At 37.5% G+C, this 13,877-nt stretch overlaps 1 protein-coding gene and 1 pseudogene across 2 annotated transcripts in view; one reads left to right on the plus strand and one right to left on the minus strand.

Moving 5' to 3' along the window:
* LOC308650302 (heat shock factor protein 2-like) overlaps nt 1-13,877 on the minus strand; it is a 78,097-nt pseudogene that overhangs the window by 6,159 nt on the left and 58,061 nt on the right. The window contains exons 9-10 of the transcript XR_014024429.1: nt 13,174-13,263; nt 8,425-8,542 (exon numbers count right to left, since the gene is read on the minus strand). The product of XR_014024429.1 is annotated as a heat shock factor protein 2-like (transcript). The remainder of the gene's footprint in view (nt 1-8,424; nt 8,543-13,173; nt 13,264-13,877) is intronic.
* Nucleotides 10,527-13,724, plus strand: LOC308649471 (thyroid receptor-interacting protein 11-like; the record flags this gene model as incomplete). The annotated part of the gene is made up of 3 exons (XM_081295013.1): nt 10,527-11,108; nt 11,265-12,490; nt 13,508-13,724. The coding sequence occupies 3 exons, from the start codon at nt 10,527-10,529 to the stop codon at nt 13,722-13,724; spliced, it is 2,025 nt and encodes a 674-aa protein (XP_081151139.1).

The raw sequence follows: 13,877 nt of genomic DNA on the forward strand, positions 1-13,877 counted from the left end.
AATTAGTAAGAATGTATCATTAAATATCTGGACTGCTTATCTACATACTATTGGGGGCTCTACAATAATTCTCATAAACACATTTTATAAAACATTTGATCAAAACAAGTTGGGGAGAGAAATAAGCTAACAACAGTTTTTGGAAGATGAAAAGCTTTAAAATAGGAGTAGTTATAACCTTTTGATAAATTAAGGTAAAAGATGAATCAAAAGTTTCCAGCTTAAGTAGGTGAAATCAGAGAAGAGAAAAAGCAGATTGCATAGCACATACTTCTCTCACACCTGTAGTTTCTAAAACCATTCAGAACATTTTTGTTAAAATTAATTTAAACAAAATTTAATATATTTTTAAATATAAATTACATCATCATTTAATATAAATTAACCTAATTTAAATTAATTTTATTAGTAGTATTATTTAAATTTCTTTTATTAATACTATGGTTTGATTTAAATTTATTTTATTAATTGATATTGTTTATTAACTTATATTAAATTATAGTATGATTTATATTTAAAAACTCATTAAATTTTATTTAAATTAATACAATTTAACAAAGTAAATTTAACATAATATAGATTGAGTTATTTAATATTGACTATATAATTTAATATAAACGTCAATAAAGTTAATTTTAATAAAAATGCTCTTAGTTGTTTTGGAAATTACAGGTGGCAGTGAAGTATTAGCTATATTATCTTCTTTTTTCTCCTCTTTGATTGTACCTAACTTAAGCTAGAACCTTTTGGTTTATCTTTTGTTTTACTTTACAAAAATAAAAAAAGGAAGAAAAACACCTAGTACCTACACACACATCAGCTTTTCCTTTCTTATTTCTAAATTTCACCTTAACATTTACATTATTCTACCAAAATTAAGATGCCATCAGTTGTTACTCCTGAGAAGAATACCAAAGTATATATTTTGCTTCGACCTGCCAAATTACTTGGAATCTTATTCCAGTAGACTTCACATGGTTGGGAAAAGCAGAGTTCAGATTTGTCATGAGAGATTTTTATATATTCGGCTCACTCCATTGTGTCTAGGTGAGCCTTTGGGTTTCGATGCCTGGAAACACACTTCTTCTATTTCAGAATTGAAGAGCTCTTGGAAACAGCGACCTCACTGCATTCTTGAGAAAAATATGTTATACGGGTACTCAGAAAATTACAAAGATTAATATAGATTCAAGATTTTTTTTAAGACAAGGGGTTTAATGGAGAAAACAGCAAGATAGCCTTAGAAATTTCATACTCCCTGCATTCTTAGGAAAAGCTTCTATATTGTAAAGAATAACACCAAACAGAAAAGTTCCTAAGAAAATATTGTGCTTTCAGTTTCCTTGTCTCATAAATTTTATTAAAGTTTCATTAAAGACCCTGTATTTGCTAGCCTTTTTATTGAATACTTTTTTGAGATATTCTATTAATGTCTATGACTGGATTTTATTTGGTCTCACATTAATGTCGCTCCCTGTGACAAAGGGTACATGGGAGGCAGGCAGGATCAGCCTGTCCTCTCCGAGGCACCAGCTGTCGGAACCAGGCTCTGACAGAGGTAGTGAAGGGCACTAGCGTCTCCTGGACTGAGCGAGAGGGTAAGTATCTGAGTAATATTAATTGTGTATAAATGCCACATTTTTTATGCATTCATCTACTAAGTTGTTTCCACAATTTAGCTAATGTGAATTTTGCTGCTATAAACATTGACGAGGCTGTGTCCCTGTAGTATGCAGTTTTTAAGTCCTTTGGGTATAGACCAAAAAGAGGGATAGCTAGGTCAAATGGTGGTTCTATTCCCAAATTTCCAAGGAATCTCCAAACTGCTCTCCATATTGGCTCCACCAATCTACAGTCCCACCGACAGTGTAGGAGTGTACATTTTTCCTGAAATCCTCACCAACACTTATCCTTGTTGTCTTCATCATAGCTGCCATTTTCAAAAATCGCTGACATTCTAACTGGAGTGAGGTGCAATTCAACCCCTATCTCTCACCATGCACAAAACTCCACTCAAATGAATCAAGGACCTAGGAATAAAACCAGAGAGCTTGCATGTAACCGAAGAAAAAGTAGGCCCTAATTCCAATCATATGGGATTAGTCCCAAAATTCCTTACTAAGACTCCTATAGCACAAGAATTAAAATCAAGTATCAATAAATGAGATAGATTCAAACTAAAAAAGTTTCTTCTCCACAAAACAAACAATCTGGGAGGTGAATAGAGATCCTACATCTTGGGAGAAAATTTTTGCCCCATCACACATCAGATAGAGCACTAATCTCTAGGGCGTAGAAAGAACTCACAAATCTGAACACACACACACACACACACACACACACACACACACACACACAAATAAATAAATAAATAAATTAATAAATAAATAAAATAACCTGGGCATCCTCCTTTTAAACCCATCGCAGATTTCGTGCCCACCTTCACACCACTGCCAGTGTCCCCGGACAACAGTGCCAGACTTGTACTCTAGGATCTTCTAAATATTTAGCACTTTAAAGAAGCCATAACCCTTTTTGATGTTTTACAGCATGGCCTTTTGCAAAAGAACTCTGTATTTGTAGACAAAAAGAGAAAGAAAAAAAGCTGATATATATGTATATAGATACTAGGTTTTTTTTTTTTTGCATCTTCTTGTAGTTTTTGTTTTTTTTTTTTTTGCTATAGCTCTTTTTAAAAATTTTGTTTTGTTTGCTGTAGCACTTTTTGTTTATAAAATTTTGCTCCAGTGTAGCAGGTAATCATCACCAGTCTTCAATTCTGATGTACTTTTGTAAGCAACTGTACAGAGCAGCAGTAGTGAACCATTAGCTCCAAACTCTTTTTTTTAAAAATGATTATATTTGTTAAATTTAATGGCATTAAGATAAAAATGATACATTTAAATAACAGGAAGGATGAAAAATCCAAACCACCTGAGGGAGATCTCAGATTTAGAGAAGAAGAAAACCAAATATGATGTTGCAAAATGTTGAGAATATTTAGTTTATCCCAAATAACCTGGTACAAGTACTGAAAGAAAATTCCAGTGCAGAGGGCCTTATCATGAAGCTTAGTGGATAAATTCTAAGATACTTTTAATCCAAATACTATGACCCCTATCCATTTTACTTATTTCCATTTCTATAGAAAAGTCACCTCACATTAATTCAGTTTTCCAGATGTTAAATATGTCCAGAAGTAAGAGTATTTTTATGAGTCAACCCCAAAGTGGAATCACATGATCCATTGCCAATGGAAAAGTTACTTAGTAAGAATATTTCATTAAATATCTGGACTGTTTATCTACATACTTTGGGGGCTCTACAATAATGCCTATCAACACATTTTTTAAAACATTTGATCAAAAAAATTGGGGGAGAGAAAGAAGCTAACATCGGTTTTTGAAAGATGAAAGGCTTTAAAAAAGGAGTAGTTTCAACCTTTTCGTAAATTAAGGTAAAAGATAATCAAAAGTTTCTAGCTTAAGTAGGTGAAATCAGAGAAGAGAAAAAGCAGATTGCATAGCACATACTTCTATAACACCTGTAGTTTCTAAAACCATTCAGAATATTTTTATTAAAATTAATTCAAATAAAATTTAATAAATTTTTAAATATAAATTATATTATCATTTAATATAAGTTGATCTAATTTAAATTTACTTTATTAATTAATATTGTTTAAATTTATTTTATTAATACTGGTGTTTGATTTAAATTTATTTTCTTAATTGATTTTTTAAATTAATTTTGACTAAATTTTAGATTGATTTATATTTAAAAGCTCATTAAATTTCATTTACATTAATACAATTTAACAAAGTCAATTTAAATAACATTTAATATAGATTAAATCATTTAATATTAACTATATAATATAATAAAAAATTAATAAAATTAATTTTAAAAAAAATCCTCTTAGTGGTTTTAGAAACTACAGGTGTCTGAGAAATATTAGCAAAAGCAATTCTAAGCAGGAAGTGTGAATCTGGCGGTATAGCGATACCAGATTTCAAACTGTACTGCAGAGCAAGAGTAACCAAAACAGCATGGTACTGGTACCAAAACAGGCGGGTGAACCAATGGTACAGAATAGAGGACACAGAGACCAATCCACAAAATTACAACTTTCTTATATTTGATAAAGGGGCTAAAAGCATGCAATGGAGGAAGGATAGCGTCTTCAACAAATGGTGCTGGGAAAACTGGAAATCCATATACAACAAAATGAAACTGAATCCCTTTCTCTCGCCATGCACAAAAGTTAACACAAAATGGATCAAAGAGCTTGATATCAAATCAGAGACTCTGCATCTCATAGAAGAAAAAGTTGGCTCCGATCCACATATTGTGGTGCCGGGCTCCAAATTCCTTAATAGGACATCCATAGCACAAGAGTTAATAACAAGAATCAACAAATGGGACTGACTTAAACTAAAAAGGTTTTTTTTTTTTTTCTTTTTTTTTTTTTTTTTCTCAGCAAGAGAAACAATAAGAGAGGTAAATAGGGAGCCTACATCCTGGGAACAAATTTTTACTCCTCACACTTCAGATAGAGCCCTAATATCCAGAGTATACAAAGAACTCAAAAAATTAAACCATAAGATAACAAATAACCCAATCAACAAATGGGCCAAGGACCTGAACAGACACTTCTCAGAGGAGGACATACAATCAATCAACAAGTACATGAATAAATGCTCACCATCTCTAGCAGTCAGAGAAATGCAAATCAAAACCACCCTAAGATATCACCTCACTCCAGTAAGATTGGCATCCATTATGAAGTCAAACAACAATAAGAACTGGCGAGGATGTGGGGAAAAGGGTACACTTGTACACTGCTGGTGGGACTGCAAATTGGTGCGGTCAATTTGGAAAGCAATATGGAGATTCCTGGGAAAGCTGTGAATGGAACCACCATTTGACCCAGCTATAGCCCTTCTCGGAATATTCCCTGAAGACCTTAAAAGAGCGTACTATAGGGATACTGCCATTTCAGTGTGCACAGCAGCACAATTCACAATAGCTAGACTGTGGAACCCACCTAGATGCCCTTTAGTAGACGAATGGATAAAAAAAAAATGTGGCATTTACACACAATGGAGTATTACGCAGCACCAAGAAATGACAAAATCATGGAATTTGCAGGGAAATGGATGGCATTGGAGCAGATTATGCTAAGTGAATCTAGCCAATCCCTAAAAAACAAATGCTAAATGTCTTCTTTGATATAAGGAGAGCAACTAAGAACAGAGCAGGGAGGAAGAGCATGAGGGAAAGATTAACATTAAACAGAGACAAGTGGTGGGAGGGAAAGGGAGAGAGAAGGGAAATCGCATGGAAATGGAAGGAGACCCTCATTGTTACACAAAATTAAATATAAGAGGATGTGAGGGAAAAGGGGGAAAAAAAAACAAGGGAGAGAATTGAATTACAGCAGATGGGGTAGAGAGAGAAGATGGGAGGGGAGGGAGAGGAGATAGTAGGCGATAGGAAAGGTACCAGAATACAACAGTCACTAATATGGCATTATGTAGAAACGTGGATGTGTAACCGATGTGATTCTGCAATCTGTATTTGGGGTAAAAATGGGAGTTTATAACCCACTTGAATCAAATGTACGAAAGATGATATGTCAAGAGCTTTGTAATGTTTTGAATAACCAATAAAAAAACATTTTCCCATTTCAAAAAATGACATTGGTGATTTATTGTGATCATTTTATACACAGCAGAACTACATTTAATTCTTTGTCCTACTTATAAAAGTCACTAGATGCGAAAGCATCTACTTTCACAGTTTGTATATAACATTTATGGACTATCTTAAATTCGTTTTAAAAAATATTTATTATTTAGCCTTTAGTGGACACAGCATCTTTATTTTATTTATTTTTTTATGTAGTGCTGAGGATCAAACCCCATGCCTCACGCATGCTAGGTGAACGAGCTGCTACTTGAGCCATATCCCCAACACTCTCTTAAATTCTTATTTTCACCTTGCTTCTTTGTGATAATGAGAATTCAAATTTATGGGTAATATATCATTCACTGAACAACTTCTCAGTCCAAATCAATCCTTCTACTATTGTATTGTCACTGGAGTGTTATGTTAATCTTCCTACAAATGTGTGCGGAACATTTCATTGATTATGCCAATTCTTAAAAATACAAATGTGCCGAGCCCTAATATCCAGAGTATACAAAGAACTCAAAAATTAAACATTAAGAAAACAAATAACCCAATCAACAAATGGGCCAAGGACCTGAACAGACACTTCTCAGAGGAGGATATATAATTAATCAAAAAATACACGGAAAAAATGCTCACCATCTCTAGCAATCAGGGAAATGCAAATTAAAACCACTCTAAGATACCATATCAGTCCAGTAAGAATGGCAGCCATCAGGAAGTCAAACAGCAACAAGTGCTGGCAAGGATGTGGGGGAAAAGGTACACTTGTACATTGCCGGTGGGACTGCAAATTGGTGCAGCCAATTTGGAAAGCATTATGGAGATTCCTTGGAAAGCTGGGAATGGAACCGCCATCCGACCCAGCTATTCCCCTTCTCGGACTATTCCCAGAGACCTAAAAAGAGCACACTATAGGGATACAGCTACATCAATGTTCATAGCAGCACAATTCACAATAGCTAGAACGTGGAACCAGCCTAGATGCCAGTCAATAGATGAATGGATAAAAAAATGTGGCATTTGTACCCAATGGAATATTACTCAGCACTAAAAAATAACAAAATCATGGCATTTGCAGGGAAATGGATGGCATGAGAGCAGATTATGCTAAGTGAAGTTAGCCAATCCCTAGAAAAGAAATGCTGAATGTCTTCTTTCATATAAGGAGGGGGGACTCAAAACAGAGCAGGCTGGAAGAGCATGAAAAGAAGATTACCATTTAGAAGGGACAAGAGGTGGGAGGGAATGGGAGAGAGAAGGGGAATTTCATGGAAATGGAAGGATACCCTCATTGTTATACAAAATTACATATAAGAGGATGTGAGGGGAAAGGGGGAAAAAGGAGAGAAATGAATTACAGTAGATGGGGTAGAGAGAGATTATGGGAGGGGAGGGGAGGGGACAGAAGGGGAGAAAGGGAGGGAATAGGAAAGGCAGCAGAATATAACAGACACTAGTATGGCAGTATGTATAAACTCGGATGTATAACCAATGTGATCCTGCAAACTGTACACGTGGTAAAAATAAGAATTCATACCCCACTTGAATCAAATGTATGAAATATGATATGTCAAGATCATTGTAATGTTTTGAGCAACCAATAAAAATTTAAAAAAAGAAACAGGAAGAGACAAGGCCCATATTAAAGAGATTTAAAAATCCTACTGAAATCTATAAGAAAATGTTTGAATGAATTATGAGGTATTAAAAAAAAAGTACAAACTTAATATCTTGCATAGAATTTATCACCCTATGTTTATAGACTCAAAAAGCTTTCATTATTTTAATCTTCAACTGTGTTTTAACAAAGCCACATTATTAAGGGCTCTCTACTTCTGGCTTATTCTTTCTTTCTTAGTCTTTTCCCCCATATGAGATCCTCACCACCACAGTCATCAATGGCTGACCTTGCATTATAATTCAAGGATCACTCTATGTAACATGTTCCCCATTGATTGACTGTATTCAATTGCACTTCATAGCAGGAAATGTATATAACACAGCTTTATGTTGTTCACAATATCTACCACAATACCTTGTACTTTGGGGGCACTGAATACATGTATAAGGATATACTTATGATTATTGGATGCTTTTTGTCACATGTGTTCGCGAATGAGCCAGGGTTTTCCCTCCATATCCCCCATAGTTTCCAGGAATATTCCAAACATATTTACAAGAAGAGAAATGCTTTTATTTGGATGGTCAGTTTTGAATACAGTAGGTAGGTATCTCTCTCAGATTGAAATATAAAATGACAAACAGCTGTGGTCAGAGTGAACCACGCTAGAAGACTGAATCTGAGTGATCAGAAATGCCTTTCAGCAGTAGGAGCAACAACCACTGGAACCAGATTCAAGCCAAATGTGATAGGTCTTACACTGAAAAAGGATCATTATTTGTGATTTAAAACAATAAACAAACACAGAACACCTAAAGAGAAGGAGGCACCCTGCTATAATTTGGATCTGGAATGTTGCCTAAAGGTCATGTGTTGAAAGCTTGGACCCCAATGTAACAGCATTCAGAACGGACTCTACAGAAAGGTGAATTGAATCCTGGGCTCTAACCTCATCTGTGGATCAATCCACTGATGGGTTCACGATTGGACAGGACTATTGGGAGTTGGTAAAAACTGTGGGCGGTAGGGCCTAGTTGGAGGGTAGGTCATTGGAGTTGATTCCCTGGAAGGGTACATCATATTCCTCAGTCCTTTCTTCCCCTCACCTGATCTCCATGATCTCCATGAGTTGATCCCCTGATCTCCATGAGTTGAGCAGCTCTGTTTTGAAGCCAGGCTCTCTGCCATGGTAATCTGCCTCACTTCAGGCCACAGCAATGGAGCCTGAAATTGAACCAAAATAAATATTTACTCATTTAATTTTCTCAGGTATGTTGTCAAAGTGATGAAAAAGTCTTCTAACACACACACACACACACACACACACACACACACACAAACACACACACACACAGGAGGAATGGTCTAAAGGGAGAAAAGGACACTTGGTATTGTTGATGCCTTCTTCAACAGTAGACACAGCTGGGGTACAGCGTGGATTCGCACTTCAGCAGATGCTAAAAGGGGCTTAAATTTTTATATTAGTCTTTTATGAGGAGAGATTGACTAACACAGGCCTGATTTCTCTCTCAGATTTGGAGATGAATAAGAAGGACCAAGAAGATTTCCTTTTCTAGCACAGGACACAAATGCAGTCACTAGTTTCTGATACCAATCTGAGTAATTATGTCTACTTGCTCCATCTTGAAGGCAAGAGACATTATGAGGTGATTAATATAATCCTTAGAATCTATTTAACCATTAATTTTCCAAAAATTCTGCCTTTTTTAAAAATTTTATTTCTGCCACCTTGAGGTTCTGTTCCCTGAACAGACATATAGAAAGAACAGCTCAAGGAAAAGAGTCTCCTGAATATGGGCTCTGGGAAGAGAGTAATGGGAGCAAACCCAAACCCCTTCTAAAGGGTAATGAGGAAAATGATCCTAAACAAAACAAAAAGCAAATATGAACAAAGTGGCAGCAGGCTCTATTTGTTGGCCACTTTCTCTGCACCAGCCATCAGGTGAGAACTACACACTATGTTCTCATTTACTGTTCAACTCATGCTTGGGAGAGAGGTTTTTTTAAATGCATTCTGTCAGTTTAGCTCCAAAATTGCTTTGGTCCCAACTGGTATGTCTGTTACAGCCCACGTGCATCATCTCTTTGCTTTGTCCCCAACTCTACAAAACTGCCTCCTCATTAACTTGTTGGAATTTAAACACCTTGGAAACCAGGGCCTTATCTTAACTCCTTCTGATCCTTAGAGGTATGGGAATTAAAGTTAGGATTGTTACTCCATCGTAGAAAATTTCTCAACTTTTTATTTCACTCTGTACTGTTTAAACCTGGATTATATTTGGCATTGATAAACAACAATAGGTTAAGTGAACATCAACCTATTGGCTCTAAAACAAATTTTCTTAAGTGAAATTTAAGTGGAATTTTTGAGCACTTAAATAAACTCAATCAGAATTAACAAGGACCAAATAATATTAAAATGAACTCGAAAATTTATAGATTAACAGCAAAAATTTATTTTTGGAAAGGGTAAAGATGGTTCTTTAGTGACATTTAATCCATATTATAATTTGAATTCTGAGAATGATTAAGACTTTGTGATGGTTAATTTTACATGTTAACTCGTCTGGGCTACGATGCCCAGACACTTGGCCAACTTTTATTCTGGGTGTGTCTGTGCTGGTGTTATGGGGTGAGATTTACTTCTGAATCGGGGACTTTCAGTTAAATAGATTCCATTCTGTAATGGAGAGAGACCTCACCTCGTCAACCGAGTGCAACTGAATGGGACAAAAAGCCCACCTCTCCCAGACAAGAGGGAACTCTCCAGTGAACTACCTTTGGATTTCATCTACAACATTGATTCTTCCTGGCTCCACAGCACACTGCCTTGGGACTCAAACTAGAACACTTTCCTGGATCTCTAGCTCCTCCCAGCCAACCCTGCCCAATCCTGTGAGCCAATAGCTGACAGGCAAGTGCAGGGAAGAAGCAGAGGCCCTGCAGGGGGTGAGTGTGTGCTACTGGATGCCAGTCCCTGGTCAAAGCGCAGGACAGGCTTCTGAGTTTACAGGCAGGAAGGGATGATTAGTGTTGGTGGAGCCCCAGGAACCCCGCGCTCTGAGGAATTCTGAGCGCTTGGGTCATAATTGACCCCGGCAACGCCAGAGGACGTTCGGGGCAGAGAAGTGGACGGTGATGGGCGCGCTTTTCAGAGCTGGTCCCATGGATCACTGAAGTGGCCACGATGTGGTCCTGGTTTGGAGGCCTGGGCTCAGGCTTGGGCCACTTCTTGGGTCAGGTGGGGAGCAGCTTGGCTTTCCTCACCGGCCATAGCTCCAGCTTCGCCGGGGAAATGCTTCCGGGTGACTTAGGAGACCCAGAAGCAGCTTTACATCATTGTTGGAGAAAGGAAATGGAAACTACTGATTCCACACTAAGATGTGAGAATGAAAGACTGAAAGAGTATTGTACTGACCTGGAAGAAAAGCATGAAGCATCAGAGCTACAAATAAACCATCAGTCTGTAAGTTACCAAAACCAACTGCAACAGAAAGAGGTAGAGATCAGCCATCTTAAAGCAGGACAGATTGTACTGCAAGATCAAATGTTCCAACTACAGGCAGCCGCTCAATCAGTACACTCGGGAGCTTGTGGTGTGCCAACAACAACTGCACCGGCTCCGTTCGGTTCCCTGATCAGTAGTCATTTTTCAGCCTTTCGTGATGACGACATGGACTCTAGTGACATAATCTTATCACAACAAGAAACAAACAGATTATCAACTGAAGCTGCAAAACATGAATCTGAAGTTGGCCACTCGAGGCAGATTGCTGAGGCTCAGGGAACACACCATTCTGACTCAAGTGAAATCTGCAAAGTACAAAATACTGTCAAGACTCTTCAACCAAACCAAAGTCCAGACATATATGATCATCAGCATGAAATTTCAGTTTGGGAGCAGAGTTCTACTGTGGCAGAAAAGGGAAGAATCCTTCCTCAGAGCTCAGCAGTGGAAGAAGTGTTCAGGCTTCAACAAGCCCTGGCTGATGCGGAGAAGGAAATCGTGAGACTAAATGGTTTAAACCAGGATAACCGTCTGGCTGAAGACCATCTGAAACTTAAAATGCATGTTGAAGCTTTAGAAAAAGAGAAGGCATCATTGAGTCAAGAAAAAGAGGAACTTCAGATGTCACTGTCAAAATGGAGCTGTGACTACCAAGTCATGAAAAACAGAGCTTCAACAGACATGAATTTGAATGTACAATTACTAGACTTAAAACTTCACTTGAAGGCAAAGGAGGAAGAACTGAATCAGACTATCAATGAAAAGAAAATGCTGATAGCCGAGTTAGAAGAACTGGATCATCAGAATCAGGAAGCTACAAAGCACATGATTTTGATACAAGAGGAGCTATCCCAACAACGACATGAAGGAGACCTTGTCATCAAGAAGTTGGAACAAGATCTAGATGATGAAAAAAAGAGAGTCCATCAACTTGAGGATGATCAAATGAACATATCCCAAGAGTTGCATGTGCAGAAGGAGAAGTTAACTGAGAACGCACAGAGCCTCAGTGATTTGCATTTAACTAAGCAGAAGCTTGAAGGTAAAGTAGAAGATTTAGTAGATCAGCTAAATCAGTCACAAAAAAATAGTTTAAACATCCAGCAGGAAAACCTTGGGCTTAAGGATCACATTAGACAACTTGAAGATGAGCTGTCTGGATTTAAGAGCAAGTATCGAACTTCTCTGAATGAAGACTCTAACAGTCATTGTAAGGATGACATGCTTAAAGAACGAGAAGCTGAAGTTAGCAACTTAAGGCAAAATCTTTCTGAAGAGGAACAGCTCAATGAAAATTTAAAGAAAGTTGCTGTGGAACTCAAAACGGAAAATGAAATGTTGATTTTAGCACGTGACGATGTAAGGCGTAAGTTGGAAGAATCTATTGCTGCTTACAATCAACTCTCTCAAGAAAAAGACACTATCACGGAGACTCTCAAAAGAGACAAAGAAGAGAGTGAAGCCAAACTGCACCAGGCAGAAAAAAGACTGTTGGAAGAAGCAAATAATCACAGGCAGACTATTCAGGAACTCTCCAATGCACATAATTTGAATACCTCTGTCTTAAAGCTGAAACACGAATGTGCAGTTCAACTCATCCAAGAGAAGGACCTTGAAATAGCAGGACTCAAAAAGAATATTGAGCAAATGACTGCTGATGAAAAAGAAACTGATGAAATTTTGGCATCTTATGTAGAAGAAGAGGAGCGATTGATACAAGTCATAAATGAGAAAGAAGTTTTTATTGAAAAACTCGAAGAAAAAAGTTCACAACTACAAAAGGATTTAGATAAGTGTTCTCAGGCCTTAGGAGAAAATGAAACTTTAAGGCAATCCATCGAAAGAAAGGACAAAAGTCTTACCTACATGAGAGCAGAAAACAACTATCTGCGAGTAGAATTGGAAATACTTAGGGAACAGCACAATCAAGCCGTACCAGTGGCTGAGCCTACAGCTCTTGATGCTGTCACAGAACTAGAATTGGAGGTATCTCAACTGAATATAGTCAAAAATCATCTGGAAGATGAAATTCAAGACCACCTGAATATCATTGAAAACCAAAACCAGCGTAAAATGCAACTACTTCAGTCTTTACAGGAGCAGAAGGAGGAAATGGATGAATTTAAGTACAAATATGAGCAGATGAATGCTGCGCATAGCCAGTTAATTTTAGAAAAAGAGGAGGAAATTAAGAACTTGCAGAAAACTATTGAAGAACTAAAAGCCCAGTTGCCTGGAGAGAAAGGAGATGCTCAAACATTGAATTCTGATATTTTTCAAGAGACCAAAGTAAAAATCCTAAGAGAAAAAGAGGTTCAACACTTACGGGACCAAGAATTACGCCTAAACCGGGAGCTAGAAAGGCTACGCAGCCATCTCTTGGAATCAGAAGAGTCTTACACCCAGGAAATTTTGGCTGCAGAAGACAAAGAAAAACAGTCAATAGCTGAATGGAAGAACAAGGCCGAAAAGCTAGAAGGAGAAGTATCATCATTGCAGGAACGTTTGGATGAAGCAAATGCTCTGTTGGATTCTGCTTCCAGACTGAGAGAAGACTTAGATCTCAAGGAAGAACAGATGGAAGAACTGAAAAAACAAAACGAGCTCCGAAAAGAAATGTTGGACCATGCACAACAGAAATTGTCGACTTTGGTCAACAGCGCAGAAGGAAAAGTGGACAAAGTCCTCATGCGAAACCTTTTTATCGGTCATTTCCAGACACCAAAGGACAAACGTCGTGAAGTATTGCAGGTGATGGGGAGCATCCTGGACATTCCGAAGGACGAAATGGAGCAGTTGCTGAATAAAAATCATGGTGGTGTCAGTAAGTGGATGAGTTGTTTTGGTTCCACGTTCTGCAGCTGTGCCTCTTGGTAACCTAGCTGGAGTTGGACTTGGTGGACCTGGGCATCCTCTTGTTAAACCCATTGCAGATTTCATGCCCACCTTTACACCACTGCCAGTGTCCCCGGACAATAGTGCCAGAGTTGTACTCCAGGATCTTCTAAATATTTAGCATTTGAAAGAAGC

The sequence above is a fragment of the Spermophilus citellus genome (genome assembly GCF_964194105.1).
Source record: "Spermophilus citellus genome assembly, chromosome: 5".
NCBI lineage: Eukaryota > Metazoa > Chordata > Mammalia > Rodentia > Sciuridae > Spermophilus > Spermophilus citellus.